The following is a 15,926-nucleotide window of genomic DNA, read 5'->3' as shown; positions in this document are numbered from 1 at the left end:
GACAGAAGATGAGATGGTTGGATGGCATCACCGACTCAATGGATATGGGTTTGGGTGGACTCCAGGAGTTGGTGATGGAAAGGGAGGCCTGGCATGCTGCAGTTCGTGGGGTTGCAAAGAGTCGGACATGACTGAGTGACTGAACTGAACTAAAAGGAGACCATAAAATAATATTTAGTAAGATACTCGCCCTGATCATCTCTCTAAGCTCTGAATTTATTGCTGTATTAGATACCAGCCACTCCCCTTTACCCTCTCCCACCACGCCAAAGCATTATGGCTTTGAAATAACTCTTACTGGGTTACATAATTTTTGACCAGTTTCTGTATTTCTTCTTGGAATCATTCAGTGAGATGAAACTAAAAAAAGAAAGTTCAGGTGCAGAACAGCATTATTTTTTTCTCCATAAACATTACCAGAATGATTTCAATCTCAAAAATTGGTGATTTTATCCAATGCTTTCCAAGTGGGAATGTTCTGTAGGGGAGACTGCAGCACAGCGGCAACTACTTGAAGAGGATTAAATGATCCAGTGTAAAGCTGATGATGAACCTTCTTGTTTGCAAGTCCCTAGGGGATCCTCTCGGAGAAGGCAATGGCACCCCACTCCAGTACTCTTGCCTGGAAAATTCCATGGACGGAGAAGTCTGGTAGGCTACAGTCCATGGGGTTGCTAAGAGTCGGACACGACTGAGCGACTTCACTTTCACTTTTCCCTTTCATGCACTGGAGAAGGAACTGGCAACCCACTCCAGTATTCTTGCCTGGAGAATCCCAGGGACAGCGGAGCCTGGTGGGCTGCCGTCTATGGGGTCACACAGAGTCGGACGCGACTGAAGTGACTTAGCAGCAGCAGCAGCAGCAGCAGGGGATCCTCTTTGCTTACTTGGATGGCTGACAAATAGTGTACTGTGCCTTTAAACACATACACACATACACAGTCAACAAGGATGCTTGGGAATGCTAATGCAGTTATTCTTGACTTTTAATATTATAATTGTTTTCTATAGTTTAGATTGGATACTAGTCAACTCTTGTCAAAAATAATTCACTTAGCTTTAACTTTTACATCATAAATATATTAAAATACCTACTCTTATTTTTCTCATTCAAATTATGAACTTGTCAAACACACACAAATACACATGCACACACAAACACACACCTATTCTCTTAAGGTAAGTAAAATGTGTGTTTTTTTTTTCTTTCAACCAAATAGTTAACTAAAATGATTCTTAGCATTTCGGTGCCTTGCAGACAAAATTTGTCACTGTATTGTATTCAAAAGCTTTCGCATTGTAGAGCAGGGAGTTCATCTGATCAAAATTTATAGAATATTAGGGTTGGAAGGAAGTATATGGTCATATTATTAAACTGTACTTTAGTAGTTGAGTCCACAGGATGATAGTTTTGGTGTATGGTGGTGGTGCTTTAGTCGCTAAGCCATGTCTGACTCTTGCAACCCCACAGGCTTCTCAGTCCATGGGATTATCCAGGCAAGAATACTGGAGTGGGTTACCATTTCCTTCTTCAGGGGATCTCTTCCACCCAGGAATCGTACTCAGGTCTCCTGCATTGCAGCCGGATTCTCTACCGACAGAGCTATGAGGGAATTCCTATATGATGTATACCTCCAGTAAAAAGGAAAATAAAGCATATTCTCCAGACACAGATTATCACTAGTAAGACATTTATTAATTGTATTATTACAATTGTTTTCTAAAATTCACTACTATTTCAATAGTAAAGAGGTAAATGCAAAGCTAACCTCAGTCAGAAGTGTGTTACAGTTAGGTTGGCAGTAAATCATAAGAAACATTCACTGACTATAATTCTGTTACACATATGTAATACATTAAAACAGGATGGAAGAGCTACATGAATTGGCAGCATTTTGTATCATTAAAAAAGCACTAAAACCCAAAAAATGATGCTTGCACATGGCTGTAGATACTAGAAAATATTTCATTTTAAAAGTTAATTCTGTACCGCTCATTTAAAAATTTTATCACCTGTTTTTAGATGCAGGTATGTACTGTTTATATCAAGTGATATTTGTGCTTAGATATAATTTAAGACCATTATATAAATTTATGTTTACTTTCATATAAAAATATATATAAAAATAGAGTATTTAAAGGAAGTTTATATTCATACTAAGGAACTGATCAATCAAAATAGATTTGTCTTTGGTATAGTAATGGAATTGAGGTATTTGTGCATTTGGTAATTTCAGCTAAGCACTGAATTAGCCCTCTCAGTATTTTTCCCCAAAAGAAAAATAATCTTTTAAGAGTCATTGTAACTGTGAGATGTTATCTCACAACAAAGCTTTTGTACAATAAAGAAATTTACTATCTTAAAATATAGAAGAGAAAGTTTTCAATTACTAGGATTAGGTATGTTACATATATATGCCACAGTTTTATAAAAACTAATTGTATGTCTATTCTAAATTTGGATTAGATACACTCTCTCAGGAAAATAAAAATATGTTTATTAGCAACATAGTAGTATTTGTGGACATATAGAATGGTTTCTGGATATAAATGCCTAGGCAGTGGAGAATGCTTAATACTTTGCAAAATATTTACATAAAATATTAATATAATCACAGTCTTAAATTATATAGGGCTCTAATAGCAAACAAAAGCTTTTTTCTTAAGTAATATCATCAATGAAACATAATAAAGTAACCCATAAGGAACTATACCTTGCTTTTCTCACTTTAATATTACATATTTAATCAACTCAGACTTCAGTTACCCATCCAAGTTCATGGACAGGCTAGGAGGGAATGTTTAGGAAAAGTAGAAAGAGTGCAAAGTTAAATATACTGGTGTTTTAACTGTAAAATATTATGCTTCCTATTTCTTTCATAGAATCTCTTAGAATTCCCTGGAGGAACATTCCTGTTCTTTTCCTTTCAGTTAAAGGATTTAAAAATCTAGGAAGAAACTGTTTTCATAAGCATTAGATTCACAAAGCCTAAACCCTCATCAATGCCATGTTTTCTCCTGGTAAGGGCAAGCACAGCACAATCCCCACTGGCAGGTGGAATGTAATTGCTCAAACCCTTTTCAATATTAAGGTATCAATAAAGATGATAACGCAATACTCAAGAACATGATCTTTTTCCCCCACGTATCAAATGTCTATATTTCTCTTTATCATCACAGTGCAATACCGGCCCACAGTGGATCTAGTTTATGATTATATTTCAGGTCACCTTTTTCTAGTTCTTTCATCTTGAAACCAATTGATTTCCAAGTGCATATCCTGATTTTATAATGCTGTAGAAAAAAGTGTAATGACTTTTTTTTTTAGCTAAATGAATCAGTGTGTATGTGTGTGCCTCTGCTCCTGAGTGTGCGTGGTAGAACCAAAATACACCTCATGCACAGGATTTGGCTCTTAGACCATTGTCTGGAGGAGTGCATTGTATCCAATTCCAAGTTCAGTCCTTCTGCAGGGCCTCCACAGTCCTTTCACTGGCACACATCCTGCTGAGAAGGATTTCAGAGCAAACCTGATTAATTGGACCTCTGACATGAAACGGTGATTGAACATTTGTCATAGAGTCTTGTCGTCTTTGTTGTAATTTGCTTTGATTGCTGAAATACTTTCCCACAATGTGATTTCTTGATCGCTTCATTTTAAGAAAGTGATCCTCTTTGGATAATTTTGATTTCACTACCTGCAAATAAAAGCAAAAAAAATATATAGCAAGGCAAAATCAAGGATGTTTGAATCCAAACTACCACACAATTACACTCATCTCACATGTGTAAAGTAACGCTCAAAATTCTCCAAGCCAGGCTTCAACAATACGTGAACCGTGAACTTTCAGATGTTCAAGCTGGTTTTAGAAAAGGCAGAGGAACCAGAGATCAAATTGCCAACATCCGCTGAATCATCGAAAAAGCAAGAGAGTTTCAGAAAAACATCTATTTCTGCTTTATTGACTATGCCAAAGCCTTTGACTGTGTGGAACACAACAAACTGTGGAAAATTCTGAAAGAGATGAGAATACCAGCCCACCTGACTTGCCTCTTGAGAAACCTGCATGCAGGTCAGGAAGCAACAGTTAGAACTGGACATGGAACAACAGACTGGTTCCAAATAGGAAAAGGAGTACGTCAAGGCTGTATCTTGTAACCCTGCTTATTTAACTTATATGCAGAGTACGTCATGAGACATGGTGGGCTGGAGAAAGCACAAGCTGGAATCAAGATTGCCGGGAGAAATATCAATAACCTCAGATACGCAGATGACACCACCCTTATGGCAGAAAGCAAAGAAGATCTAAAGAGCCTCTTGATGAAAATGAAAGAGGAGAGTGAAAAAGTTGGCTTAAAGCTCAACATTCAGAAAGCAAAGATCATGGCATCTGGTCCCATCACTTCATGGCAAATAGATGGGGAAACAGAGGCTGACTTTATTTTTTGGGGCTCCAAAATCACGGCAGATGGTGACTGCAGCCACGATATTAAAAGACGCTTACTCCTTGGAAGGAAAGTTATGACTAACCTAGACAGCATATTAAAAAGCAGAGACATTACTTTGCCAACAAAGGTCTGTCTAGTCAAGGCTATGGTTTTTCCAGTAGTCATGTATGGATGTGAGAGTTGGACTATAAAGAAAGCTGAGCACCAAAGAATTGATGCTTTTGAACTGCGGTGTTGGAGAAGACTCTTGAGAGTCCCTTGGACTGCAAGGAGATCTAAACAGTCCATCCTAAAGGAGATCAGTCCTGGGTGTTCATTGGAAGGACTGATGTTGAAACTGAAACTCCAATACTTTGGCCACCTCATTCGAAGAGCTGACTCATTTGAAAAGACCCTGATGCTGGGAAAGACTGAAGGTGGGAGAGAAGGAAACGACAGAGGATGAGATGGTTAGATGGCATCACCGACTCAATGGACATGAGTTTCGTAAACTCCGGGAGTTGGTGATAGACAGGGAGGCCTGGCATGCTGCGGTCTGTGGGACCTCAAAGAGTTGGACACGACTGAGTGACTGGACTTAACTGAACTAAAGAGCAGGATAACTAACTCACAAAGTTGAACAGTGTCTCTATACACAGATGTTGCCCAAATGGCATAAGTATGACTGACATGATCAAGAATCAGTGTAAATTATCTTTCAAAATGAAAAAGTTTGAAATGAAAATTTCTGCTGCTTTTCTTACCTCAGGGCAGCTGTCTCTAAGGCAAGTAAGGAGTTCAGATGGTGTCTCTACCATCTGTGCTGTGAGTGTGTGTGTGTGCATATGTGAGTGTATTTAGGCTAGATGTTAACATACAGAAGACACTGACATCTTGCTGAGTCACTGATTCAAACATGGTACTCTAAACCTATCATGGCATCCTTTTAGAGAATGATAACTAAATGATAACTAAAATGACTTTCAAAGGAAAGAGAAAATTTTTTTGCACTGCATACCCACAAGCTGACACTGTTACAGTCAGTGGTTTCATTTCTCTGAGAAAGTGGTAAGTTATGGACCCTGAAGGAGCCACCTAAGTTCTATTACACTAATGGCTTTATACATGTTTGTACATATGTAGATATATTTTTATCTTGAAATTGTTTTCATTAGGCAGTATAAACATTTACAAACCATAAAAGAGTATCTAATAAAAAAAGTTTCCTTCCCATCTCTGTTCCTTATTTCTAGTCACTCGATTCCCTCCCCAGAGGTAATGTATATTTTCTTTTGCCATTATCTTCACGGTTATTTTAGGAACATCAACATGCACACATACAAACAAAAGGCCATATATATTGTCTATTTGCACAATATATAAAATGCAGCTCTGGTGAAATCCTATCACTGTCAGCTTTAATCACTGGATTAACGTCCACAGGGTGTTAGCAACAAAAGTCAGAGAAAATGAGGTGGAGACCAAGAGAGACTGGGGTTGGGAGAGGGTTGAGAAGTAGGGAAATACTGGCAGAAATGTTTTGAGTGTGTTTGCAGATGAATAGCAGATCTTTTAATTTCATCATACTAATGCAATCGTAAGACATTACTTTCAGTCAATATGGACACACACAGGACTGGAAAAGGTCAGTTTTCATTCCAATCCCAAAGAAAGGCAGTGCCAAAGAATGCTCAAACTACCGCACAATTGCACTCATCTCACACACTAGTAAAGTAATGCTCAAAATTCTCTAAGCCAGGCTTCAGCAATACATGAACCGTGAACTTCCAGATGTTCAAGCTGGTTTTAGAAAAGGCAGAGGAACCAGAGATCAAATTGCCAACATCTGATGGATAATCGAAAAAGCAAGAGAGTTCCAGAAAAACATCTATTTCTGCTTTATTGACTATGCCAAAGCCTTTGACTGTGTGGATCACTATAAACTGTGGAAAATTCTGAAAGAGATGGGAATACTAGACCATCTGACCTGCCTCTTGAGAAACCTGTATTCAGGTCAGGAAGCAACAGTTAGAACTGGACATGGAACAACAGACTGGTTCCAAATAGGAAAAGGAGTATGTCAAGGCTGTATATTGTCACCTTGCTTATTTAACTTATATGCAGAGTACATCATGAGAAATGCTGGGCTGGAAGAAGCACAATCTGGAATCAAGATTGCCAGGAGAAATATCAATAACCTCAGATATGCAGATGACACCACCCTTATGGCACAAAGCAAAGAAGAAGTAAAGAACTTCTTGAAGAAAGTGAAAGAGGAGAGTGAAAAAGTTGGCTTAAAGCTCAACATTCAGAAAGCAAAGATCATGGCATCTGGTCCCATCACTTCATGGGAAATAGATGGGGAAACAGGGAAACAGTGTCAGACTTTATTTTTTGGGGCTCCAAAATCACTGCAGATGCTGATTGCAGCCATGAAATTAAAAGACGCTTACTCCTTGGAGGGAAGGTTATGACCAACCTAGATAGCATATTTAAAAGCAGAGACATTACTCTGCCAACAAAGGTCCGTCTAGTCAAGGCTATGGTTTTTCTAGTAGTCAGGTATGGATGTCAGAGCTGGACAGTGAAGAAAGCTGAGTGTCGAAGAATTGATGCTTTGGAAGTGTGGTGTTGGAGAAGACTCTTGAGAGTCCCTTGGACTGCAAGGAGATCCAACCAGTCCATCCTAAAGGAGATCAGTCCTGGGTGTTCATTGGAAGGACTGATGTTGAAGCTGAAACTCCAATACTTTGGCCACCTCATGTGAAGAGCTGACTCATTGGAAAAGACCCTAATGCTGGGAAGGATTGGGGTCAGGAGGAGAAGGGGACGACAGAGGGTGAGATGGCTGGATGGCATCACTGACTCGATGGACATGGGTTTGGGTGGACTCCGGGAGTTGGTGATGGACAGGGAGGCCTGGCGTGCTGCGATTCATGGGGTTGCAAAGATTTGGATACGACTGAGTGACTGAACTGAACTGAACTGAATGATTAATGAAAGCAACACTAGCTCAAAAAAAAAACAAAACACTAGTTCATATGGTTTTTAGAATTTTTTTTGAAGGGTATTTAATGATTTAGGTACATATTTTTTGATCCCATATAAAAGAATTCAGTGAACACAGTTTCAACAATATAGAATATGTGAAAAAAGTAGCATTTTATTTGGAAGGTAAGTCTTTTTAGTTAAGTTGTGAGTTTTCCTGAAGGTTTTGTCCATTTTAGAGGCAGTTTGTATTCATCTATAGCAAGATTACTGAACATTCTTAAGGAAGTTGACTTAAGGAAACACTTAAGCAGAAACCATTTCAGAAGAGCTGTGTGAATAGAAAGTCCTTAACGATCTACATCAAAAGGTTAAGGGCAGTCATCTTTGGGTGGAGGAATGACAGGCAGTTTAAAATGTATTATTTGTAAATTTTTGGTCCTTACTTTTTAATTTTACTATAAGAAATGTGCATTACTTTATAACCATACAAAAACTAAGCTATTCGCATTTTGAAGAAAAATACAACAGCAATGTGTTTTAAAGCCAATTATACCCTGCTAAATCCAAAGAAATAAATTGTTTTTCTGTAACTATGGGAGGTTTGGCTTTTCGTGATCAGGCCCCTCAGATGAAGTGATGCTTAAGAAGTTCAGTGAAGTCAGTGGGTTGTGGTGAGGAATCCTTCTGGATCATAATTTACAGCTCAATCTGCAGTTAAACACTGATTAGTATTCCAGGTCCCAAATTTGTATGTTTCTATTATGGGTCACCTTCCACCTCTGGTTATATGATAACGTTAAATATGATAGGCTGGGGAGGTGCACCAATGTTTTCCTGAAGGTTTTGTCCATTTTAGAGGTGGTTTGTATTCATCTATAGCAAGATTAGTGATCATTCTTAAGGAAGTTGACTTAAGGAAACTCTTAAGCATAAGTAATGTAGTCAACCCTGAAAAAATATTATTCCAGTGTTCTGAAGCCAAAATAAGGTTAATTGTGTTTATATAATGTTATCTTAAGTTCTGGTTTTTGCAACTGCGTGATGATCTGCATGCTAATTACAATGAAAAATAAAAGAAGATTCATCCCAATGCAAAAAGCTTCTCTTTCTTAAAAATTATTTTAATGTTTTCTGTGATTTCAGGGTTGCATTTGATGTTGCATTACAAATGTTGGATAATACTAGTTTAGATGTTTACAGCAATCTTGAACGTGATTCATAAAAAGGGTATACAAAAATACCTATTTCCAGTGTATTTGTATACACTTGGGAGAGGTGTCAGCCTTTTGCCAGATCACATGATATAGTTTTATTTTTGATAAAATAGTTCTATTTTTAAATCACTAAGATGATCTCTGAGAAAAGAAGATGAAATGATGGGGATTCCCACCCACCCTGCAGCTTCTGAGGGCCAGTCTAATTAATGCCTCCTACAGTGCCAAGGCTTCTATTATGGTATATAAAACTGATTCCTACCATGATGCCAGGGATTGACCCAATACTTAATTCAGTTAGTTTCCTTTGAATACTATTTTTCAAGAAATAATCAAAGATAATAAATTTCCCAATTCTTTTTGTTAAGCCAGTAGTACTCTGATGAATCCTAAAAGCAGACAAACCTACAGAGAAAGAATGATTTCAATTTTGATTTGTCAAAATACAGACATAAAAAGTCATCCCAAAATGCTACTATAAATTTAGTCTAATATCATTTTAAAAATCTATCAGTATTATGTGCTGTATCACTCTCTCTCTCTCTTTAGTCACTAAGTCGTGTCTGACTCTTGCAACCCCATGGACTGTAGCCTGCTAGGCTCCTCTGTCCTTGGGATTTACTAGCATATACAATTTATTTCAGGAATGTTAAGCTTCAATATTATGAATTTTTTGTCATAGAAGGTTACTGAAGAATTATTTGTAGCTATATGATGTTTGCCTGAAAACTCAAAGAAAACTACTGTAAAATAATGAAATATTTTAAAGTTACTATTTAAAAATTAAATCACTTTTCTATAATCTATCAACAACTAATAAGAAATAGAGAAAAGATTTCATTACAATATTAAAATAACTTCATCAAATTTGATGATGATCTATAGGGCATAGGTGAAGAATGCATCAAAAATTTAATGAAACATAAAAAAAACACAAATAAATATAAAAACATAACACATCCAATCTTTCCAAGTTAATTACAGTGCTATGCCAATTTTAATCACAGCAGGATTTGGGGGTACATGACAAAGGAATTCTAAAACAGATCTCAGAAAATAAATGGCCAAGACCAGTTGGGAAGGAAAAAAGAAGCAGTGATGAGAGATTTCAATACCAGATATTCATTCATCAAAGGGACTTGAGTTTAGTTTCAATCTACCACAGATTCAATTTGCTGGCTGTGTAAGCCAAGTATGGGTTTCCCAGGTGGCTCCGTGGTAAAGAATCTGCCTGCCAATGCAGGAGATGTGGTTCGATATCTGGGTCAGGAAGATCCCCTGGAGTAGGAACTGGCAACCCACTCCATCAGTATTCTTGCCTGGGAAATCCCACGGACAGAGGAGCCTGGAGGGCTATAGTCCACAGGATTGCAAATAAGTCAGACATGACTGAGTGCTTGAGCAAGCCTAAGCCAAGTAGAAGCAAAATTCAACACAGAAAAAAATAGGAATTTTCACACTGCAGATTAAAATGTATTTTATAAACTGCCTGTTCCCTAAAAATTTTCATGGAAAAATAAGGCAATTCTAAATAGGACCCAAAGTCATATAAATCTAATGACCATAAGTGTTGACAGCCAAGTAATTTTAATTACATGGGATTAAAATCAAGCGTGTGTGTTTAAAATGGAGCTATGGACCAAATTTCCCTGGTGGTTCAGCTGGTAAAGAATCCACCCACACGCAATGCGGGAGGCCTGGGTTCGACCCCTGGGTTGGGAAGATCCCCTGGAGAATAGAAAGGCTACCCACTCCAGTATTCTGGCCTGGAGAATTCCATGGATGGGATAGTCCATGGAGTTGCAAAGAGTTGGACACGACTGAGCGACTTTCACTTCACTTCATGTACCAAACTGCAAATAGGATCTCCAGTGGAGAAGAGAGTGAAAATTCAGGGGGTGTGTGTAGTACAAAAACAAAAGAATTTTTGTTTTTATTATATATACTTCAAAAATTTTTACAATTAGCAAGAATTCGTGTAATCATTTTAAAAGAGAAAAGCAGTAGAAGATGATGCTGTATATCATAAAATCAAAATATGATTTATTTTTGCCATATAATACCCATCTTTCAAACTTTGGAGTTCTCTCTCTTAAGAAACACATGAAGTAACTCAGATATGGTCCCTACCCTCAAGGGGACTATATAAAGACACGTGTCTGAGATACCTGAAGTAAGAACAAGAATGAAATGACTTCAGAGACATTGTCTGAGACTAGATTCCCAAGGTCAGGCACCCTGTTGTTTCTATATAATAAGTAGTTCCTTAGTAAATATTAATACATTAAGGAGATAGTTAGCATTATCTATTCATGGTGGCCACGATATCTGTTCACACAGCTATTATTTCTTTGTAAAATTTGGTGTCTGGCATTGCCATCAAACTGCTCTCTCTGAGTTTCAAAATATTACTGTATTTTACCTACTCTTATGGACCCTAAAGTGGAAGAAAAGGAGTTAGCTATATTTTTAAGTCTCGGAAATGTTATGCAAGTGAACAACGTTTGATTCCTGTAAAGAGTGAATTGTTCCTTTCCTTTGATCTCATGTGTGGAAATATGTCCATGTGAGTCCTTCCAAAATCAGAGGACCAGTTGGGATTACTAAATTCCAAACAGAGTGGCAACTGGAATGTGGCTTTGAAAGAGAGGTGTTAGCAATACAAATGTTAGGCTTATCTCTGGGGAATAATAATAGTAAACAACAAAATGAGCTCTTAGAAAACAAAGATGAAAAATTTAGACCTTGAACCAGAGACAAAGGATCCTAGATATTTGTGTAGAGTGGTCACCTCAATCAGAGACCAACACAAATGGCTTGAAGCTTCCAAACGCTTCTCTAAATCTGGGTGAATAGGTTGTGACAACTGAGAAGAAAAATGAACTACTACACATGGCTAATAACACATAACTAGGTGACTGGGCAAATGTTTACATTACCTGTGAGCATTAGATGACGTTTTTTGTTTGTTGCTTGCTTTTTGTGTGCTTTTTTTTTTTTTTTTGCCAGTTTAAAATAATCCAGAGAAGCTCCTTGTCTTTAGTTTTGTTTTTGTTATTTTCTTTTTGTGACTTTGCTGTGTCAAATTATATTTAAAATTAGAAAGAGAAAGTGAAGGACAATTGGTCTCCATGAAGTGTGTTAGATCAGCATTGTCCCGTAATCACAAGTATAAGTGTAATAATAAAAATTATTTTTGCCTCAGCAATATTCAAATTTAGATTAAGTTACAAGTAGGAATATATTTTCAAGTAAAGATTATAGTGTTTCAAAACAGTAATAGATTTTTAATATAGTTTCTATGGAAACTTGGAAAGGGGTAATTTTGGAGCTGGAAGCAAGGGCTGTAATGACAAGATATAGGATATGTAGATGATTACATTTCTTTGTGACTCAGTGTAACAAAAATTCTGTGCTTTGGTGTGTAAAAGCAACTTTAACTTTCTCTTAGGCTTCTTATATGCTAAGAGATCTCCCAACTTATGATTGTAGATCTTTCCACATCTATCCATAATTAAGGACTGGGGCGCACAGACATTTTAGAAGGCATACAAATGGCCACAATTCTACTTGACTGGCTTGGTTCAACGGCTATTGTTAAGACTTCCCAAACATGCAAAATTGTTACAAATTACACAACAGAAGTACATGGCAACTTTTACTATTAAATTCGTGTAATGTCAACACTCAAAATTGATTTCACATAGTCATCAGAATGAATGTATTACCACATCAATTAATTGCTGCATCTAAAATAACTATGAATTTTCAAAAAGCTGACATACAAAGGGAAAGCTTGGTGAACTGGAAAAGTGTCAGGCAGATTACAAGCAAATACCTTTTCTAAAACCGATCTTGACTTGAATAATACCCAAGGAACTTCTGATGTGGTTCCAGATCCACAGAACAAAATAGAAAACAATTTTCAGTGATGTAAGTGTTCCAAAATTTCTAGACTGGAATAGGGCAGATGTTCTGATTACAAACGTGTTTCACAATCATGCCTGGGGTCTGAGGAATGAAAGTAATGGTTTTCTAAGGCGAAAACACGAGCTTGACCAGGCAAAACCAGCTAACATAGTCTTTGAAGATAAATGGATACTACTGAAGTACTTTTTATTTGGTATAGTCATTCCGAAGACAGGACATTCAATTCACAATCCAGTCGCAAAATTTATGATCAGCTGAAAAAAGTAGCTTAAGAATTCACAGAAAGAGAATAAAAATAAAGTGACAAACAATAGCTAGAAGCCAGTCCTTAAAATTCCATTTCAGGAAATCATGCAATTTTTACAGATAATAAGGAATTCTTTCATGTACCTCCCCCACTCCCAATATTTAATTATAGCCACATGAAATAAGCTATGTTTTGAGTGAAGGGAGTCCAACTTCTGAATGGGTCAAAGATGCTGAGGATTAGAGGGCAAGACTCAAGTTTTCTTTAGGAATGAGGTTTTCATTTTTTTTTTCTTTTCGTTTCTGATGTTTCCAGATACTCAGTGTCTCTGTCTTCCAACCTACCTCCAAATCGTCAATCCTTCTTGCACTGAGAACTGAGCCTCTTTAATTCCTGCCCCCAGTCAGAACTCAGTTCCTGACTCTGGAAACAAATTCTCTTCTGAAGTGGAAAGATTCATTAGAAGGAGTTGCAGACCAGTAGTTTACCGATTTCAAGTTAAACTGTTGATTCTATCTTGCACTTCTACACAGTTCCCCAGAGACTAACGCCTTGTCTTTAAGACAGTTTCCAAAGTGGCTGAATAGTCCTGTCACTGAATTCTTGATACTGTTTGAATGACCTTTGTTAGTCAAATTGATTTCAAACACTATTTAGAGGGACTTGTTGAGTCCTGAAATCTATTTTGATCTTAACTCACCAGTATTTACTTCCCTACATCTCTCCTGAACTTAGAATTTTTATTTGAGAATATTGCCTAGTGGTTAGGATTCTGCACTTTCACTGCCATGGGTTCAATCCCTGGTCAAGGAACTGAGATCTCACAGTAGTGCAGTGCAGCCTGTATATATTGTTGTTCAGTCGCTAAGTCTTGTAAGCCTTTTTTGGGATCCCAGGGACTGTAGCCTGCCAGGTCCTCTGTCCATGGGATTTTCCAGGCAAGAAATGCTGGAGTGGGTTGCCATTTCCTTCTCCAGGGGATCTTCTCAACCCAGGGATTGAACTGGAGTCTCCTGCATCAGCAGGTAGATTACCACTAGGGAAGCCCTAGTCTACATATACATATGGCATAAAAACATACATATGTTATCAGGACTTCCCAGGAGGCACACTGGTAAAGAGACGCAAGAGACATAGTTTTGATCACTAGGTCAGGAAGATCCCCTGGAGGGCATGGCAACACACTCCATTATTCCTCCCTGGAAAATTTCATGGTCAGAGGAACCTGGTGGGTTACAATCCATGGGGTCACAAGCAGTCAGACACGACTAAGTGACTGAGCACACGTGCACAAAATGTTACCTAGAAACGATTTGTGTGGACCAACATTTTCCACTATTGGAGTCACTGGAAGGATTTGCCTAGCACTATTCTGGAGTTTTTAAAAGAGATCTTCTTTTAGGCCATTTCATTTCTCATCAGAATACATCTCCAACCTCCTGTCTGAGGTGTCATGTGACTGATTGCTGGTATTTAGGGGGCTTTGGGACTTTAGGAGCTCCACTTTTCAGAAGCCAGTCTCATGTTTGGCTTTCTGATTTCAGCCTCTAGATTAGTTTGCTCTTTGCTATACCTGTGTTTCTGAGTTTAGACTCTCTGCTGTTCAATTTTAAAAGGAATCACATGTGTATGGGTGTAGGTTCTTGGCTGCATGGATTGGGGTAAGGGACTCAGTGTCCACCAGATATGCACACAGACTGTCAACCAATTGTTTCCTGATGTGTGCTGCAGCCCTGCCTTCCTCGGCACCTGGCTCCTTCACGTCTGAACCACACGGAGGATGCATGAGTCAAGCATGCCCTTGTTATAATTGGTGTTTCTCCTCTGCAGGCACTTTATTGTTTTTTAGGGAAAATATAAACTTTTGCTCTTTTAAACTATGAAACAATTTTTAAATTTTTAATATTTTAAAGTTTTTATTGAAATAGAGTTAATTTACAATGTTGTGTTAGTTTCAGATATACAGCAAAGTGATTCAGTTATGCATATATATATATATATATATATACACACACACACATATACATACACACACACACATATATATTGTTTTTTATATTCTTTTCCATTGTAAGTTATTACAAGATATTGAGTATAGTTCCCTGTGCCATATGGTAGGTCCTTGTTAGGCATTTTACACTGTAATTTCTCTTGCAGGCTAAGTCAAACTTCTTAAAATGAATTAAGATTTCTTGTCTGTTATGAATTATTTCTTATTCTGTCTTTTATTTTGGGTGATGGTGGTGGTGGAGATTTATGTCTTTAAAATCTTTTTTTGTGGAGTTTCAAGTGGAAGAGAAGACAAATGCTTGTGGTCAATCTGCTACATTTAATCTGCACTCCAAGAGTGATTTTAGACCTTATTCTCCATGCTAGGTTTCCCAAAATGTGTTTACTGAGGTGTTAGTAGTTATTATTAAAAAAAAGAAAAGTGGCTCTGTGGTTAACATTTTGGGAAAAACTGGGTCAAACTAAGCTAAACAGTTTCTTTGCTTGTAAGGGCTATTGGGATCATTTAATATACTAATCTTATTTAAGAATCCTTAAAGTGGTAGTATTTCCCAAACCACAGATCTTGCTTTCACCAGGCTAGAACACTAAAACCTAAAGTAAGAAAAATGCTAATCAAAGCAGCCCAAAGTCCATCTCAGCTTGGCACTTAAAGGTTGGTAGTTAAACCTCCAGAAATGAGTGTTCACTGCATAGAACATGAAATGAAATAGTGATGGGTCAGCATCTCTTTCTAAGGCCTACCAACATTCCACGTTCCAGGACTGCAGAGGCTGGATGGCTGCCTCCTGGGTCATTATACTAGTGCGACGTAGAGTGACTGACACTTTTCTGTGTTCATCCTCCATTTAATCATCCTTCTTCAGAGAGGCACCCTGCTGTTATTGGTGTTACCACCACTCAATATAGGATGCTCCCTAGGAAAGAGCATTTTGCACCAAGCCATCTCAGGAAAGGCTGAGCTCCATTATGGCCAATGAGCTCATTCTACCATGTAGCAATCTTCAAGTGACCACTAGAAAAAGCTAGAATTCACATGCAGATGGACTTGAACATTAATTATTTTAAGGAGAAAGGACTCTCTAGAATTACGTATTTAAAAAAAA

The 15,926-nt window shown here is 37.7% G+C and overlaps 1 protein-coding gene across 2 annotated transcripts in view; it reads right to left on the bottom strand.

Annotated features, from left to right (window-relative positions):
* Positions 1-1,677: 1,677 nt before the first annotated feature.
* CPED1 (cadherin like and PC-esterase domain containing 1) overlaps positions 1,678-15,926 on the bottom strand; it is a 316,761-nt gene continuing 302,512 nt past the window's right edge. For both annotated transcript variants that reach the window (XM_081535345.1, XM_081535344.1), the window contains one exon: positions 1,678-3,698. In XM_081535345.1, the coding sequence (XP_081391471.1) occupies positions 3,459-3,698 (240 nt within the window). In that variant the 3' untranslated portion in view covers positions 1,678-3,458. The remainder of the gene's footprint in view (positions 3,699-15,926) is intronic.

The sequence above is a fragment of the Giraffa tippelskirchi genome, chromosome 10 (assembly GCF_054371585.1).
Source record: "Giraffa tippelskirchi isolate mGirTip1 chromosome 10, T2T-mGirTip1v1.2.pri, whole genome shotgun sequence".
Classification (NCBI taxonomy): domain Eukaryota; kingdom Metazoa; phylum Chordata; class Mammalia; order Artiodactyla; family Giraffidae; genus Giraffa; species Giraffa tippelskirchi.
The sequence above is the reverse complement of the archived record's forward strand: the minus strand, read 5'-3'. Positions and strand labels throughout refer to the sequence as shown.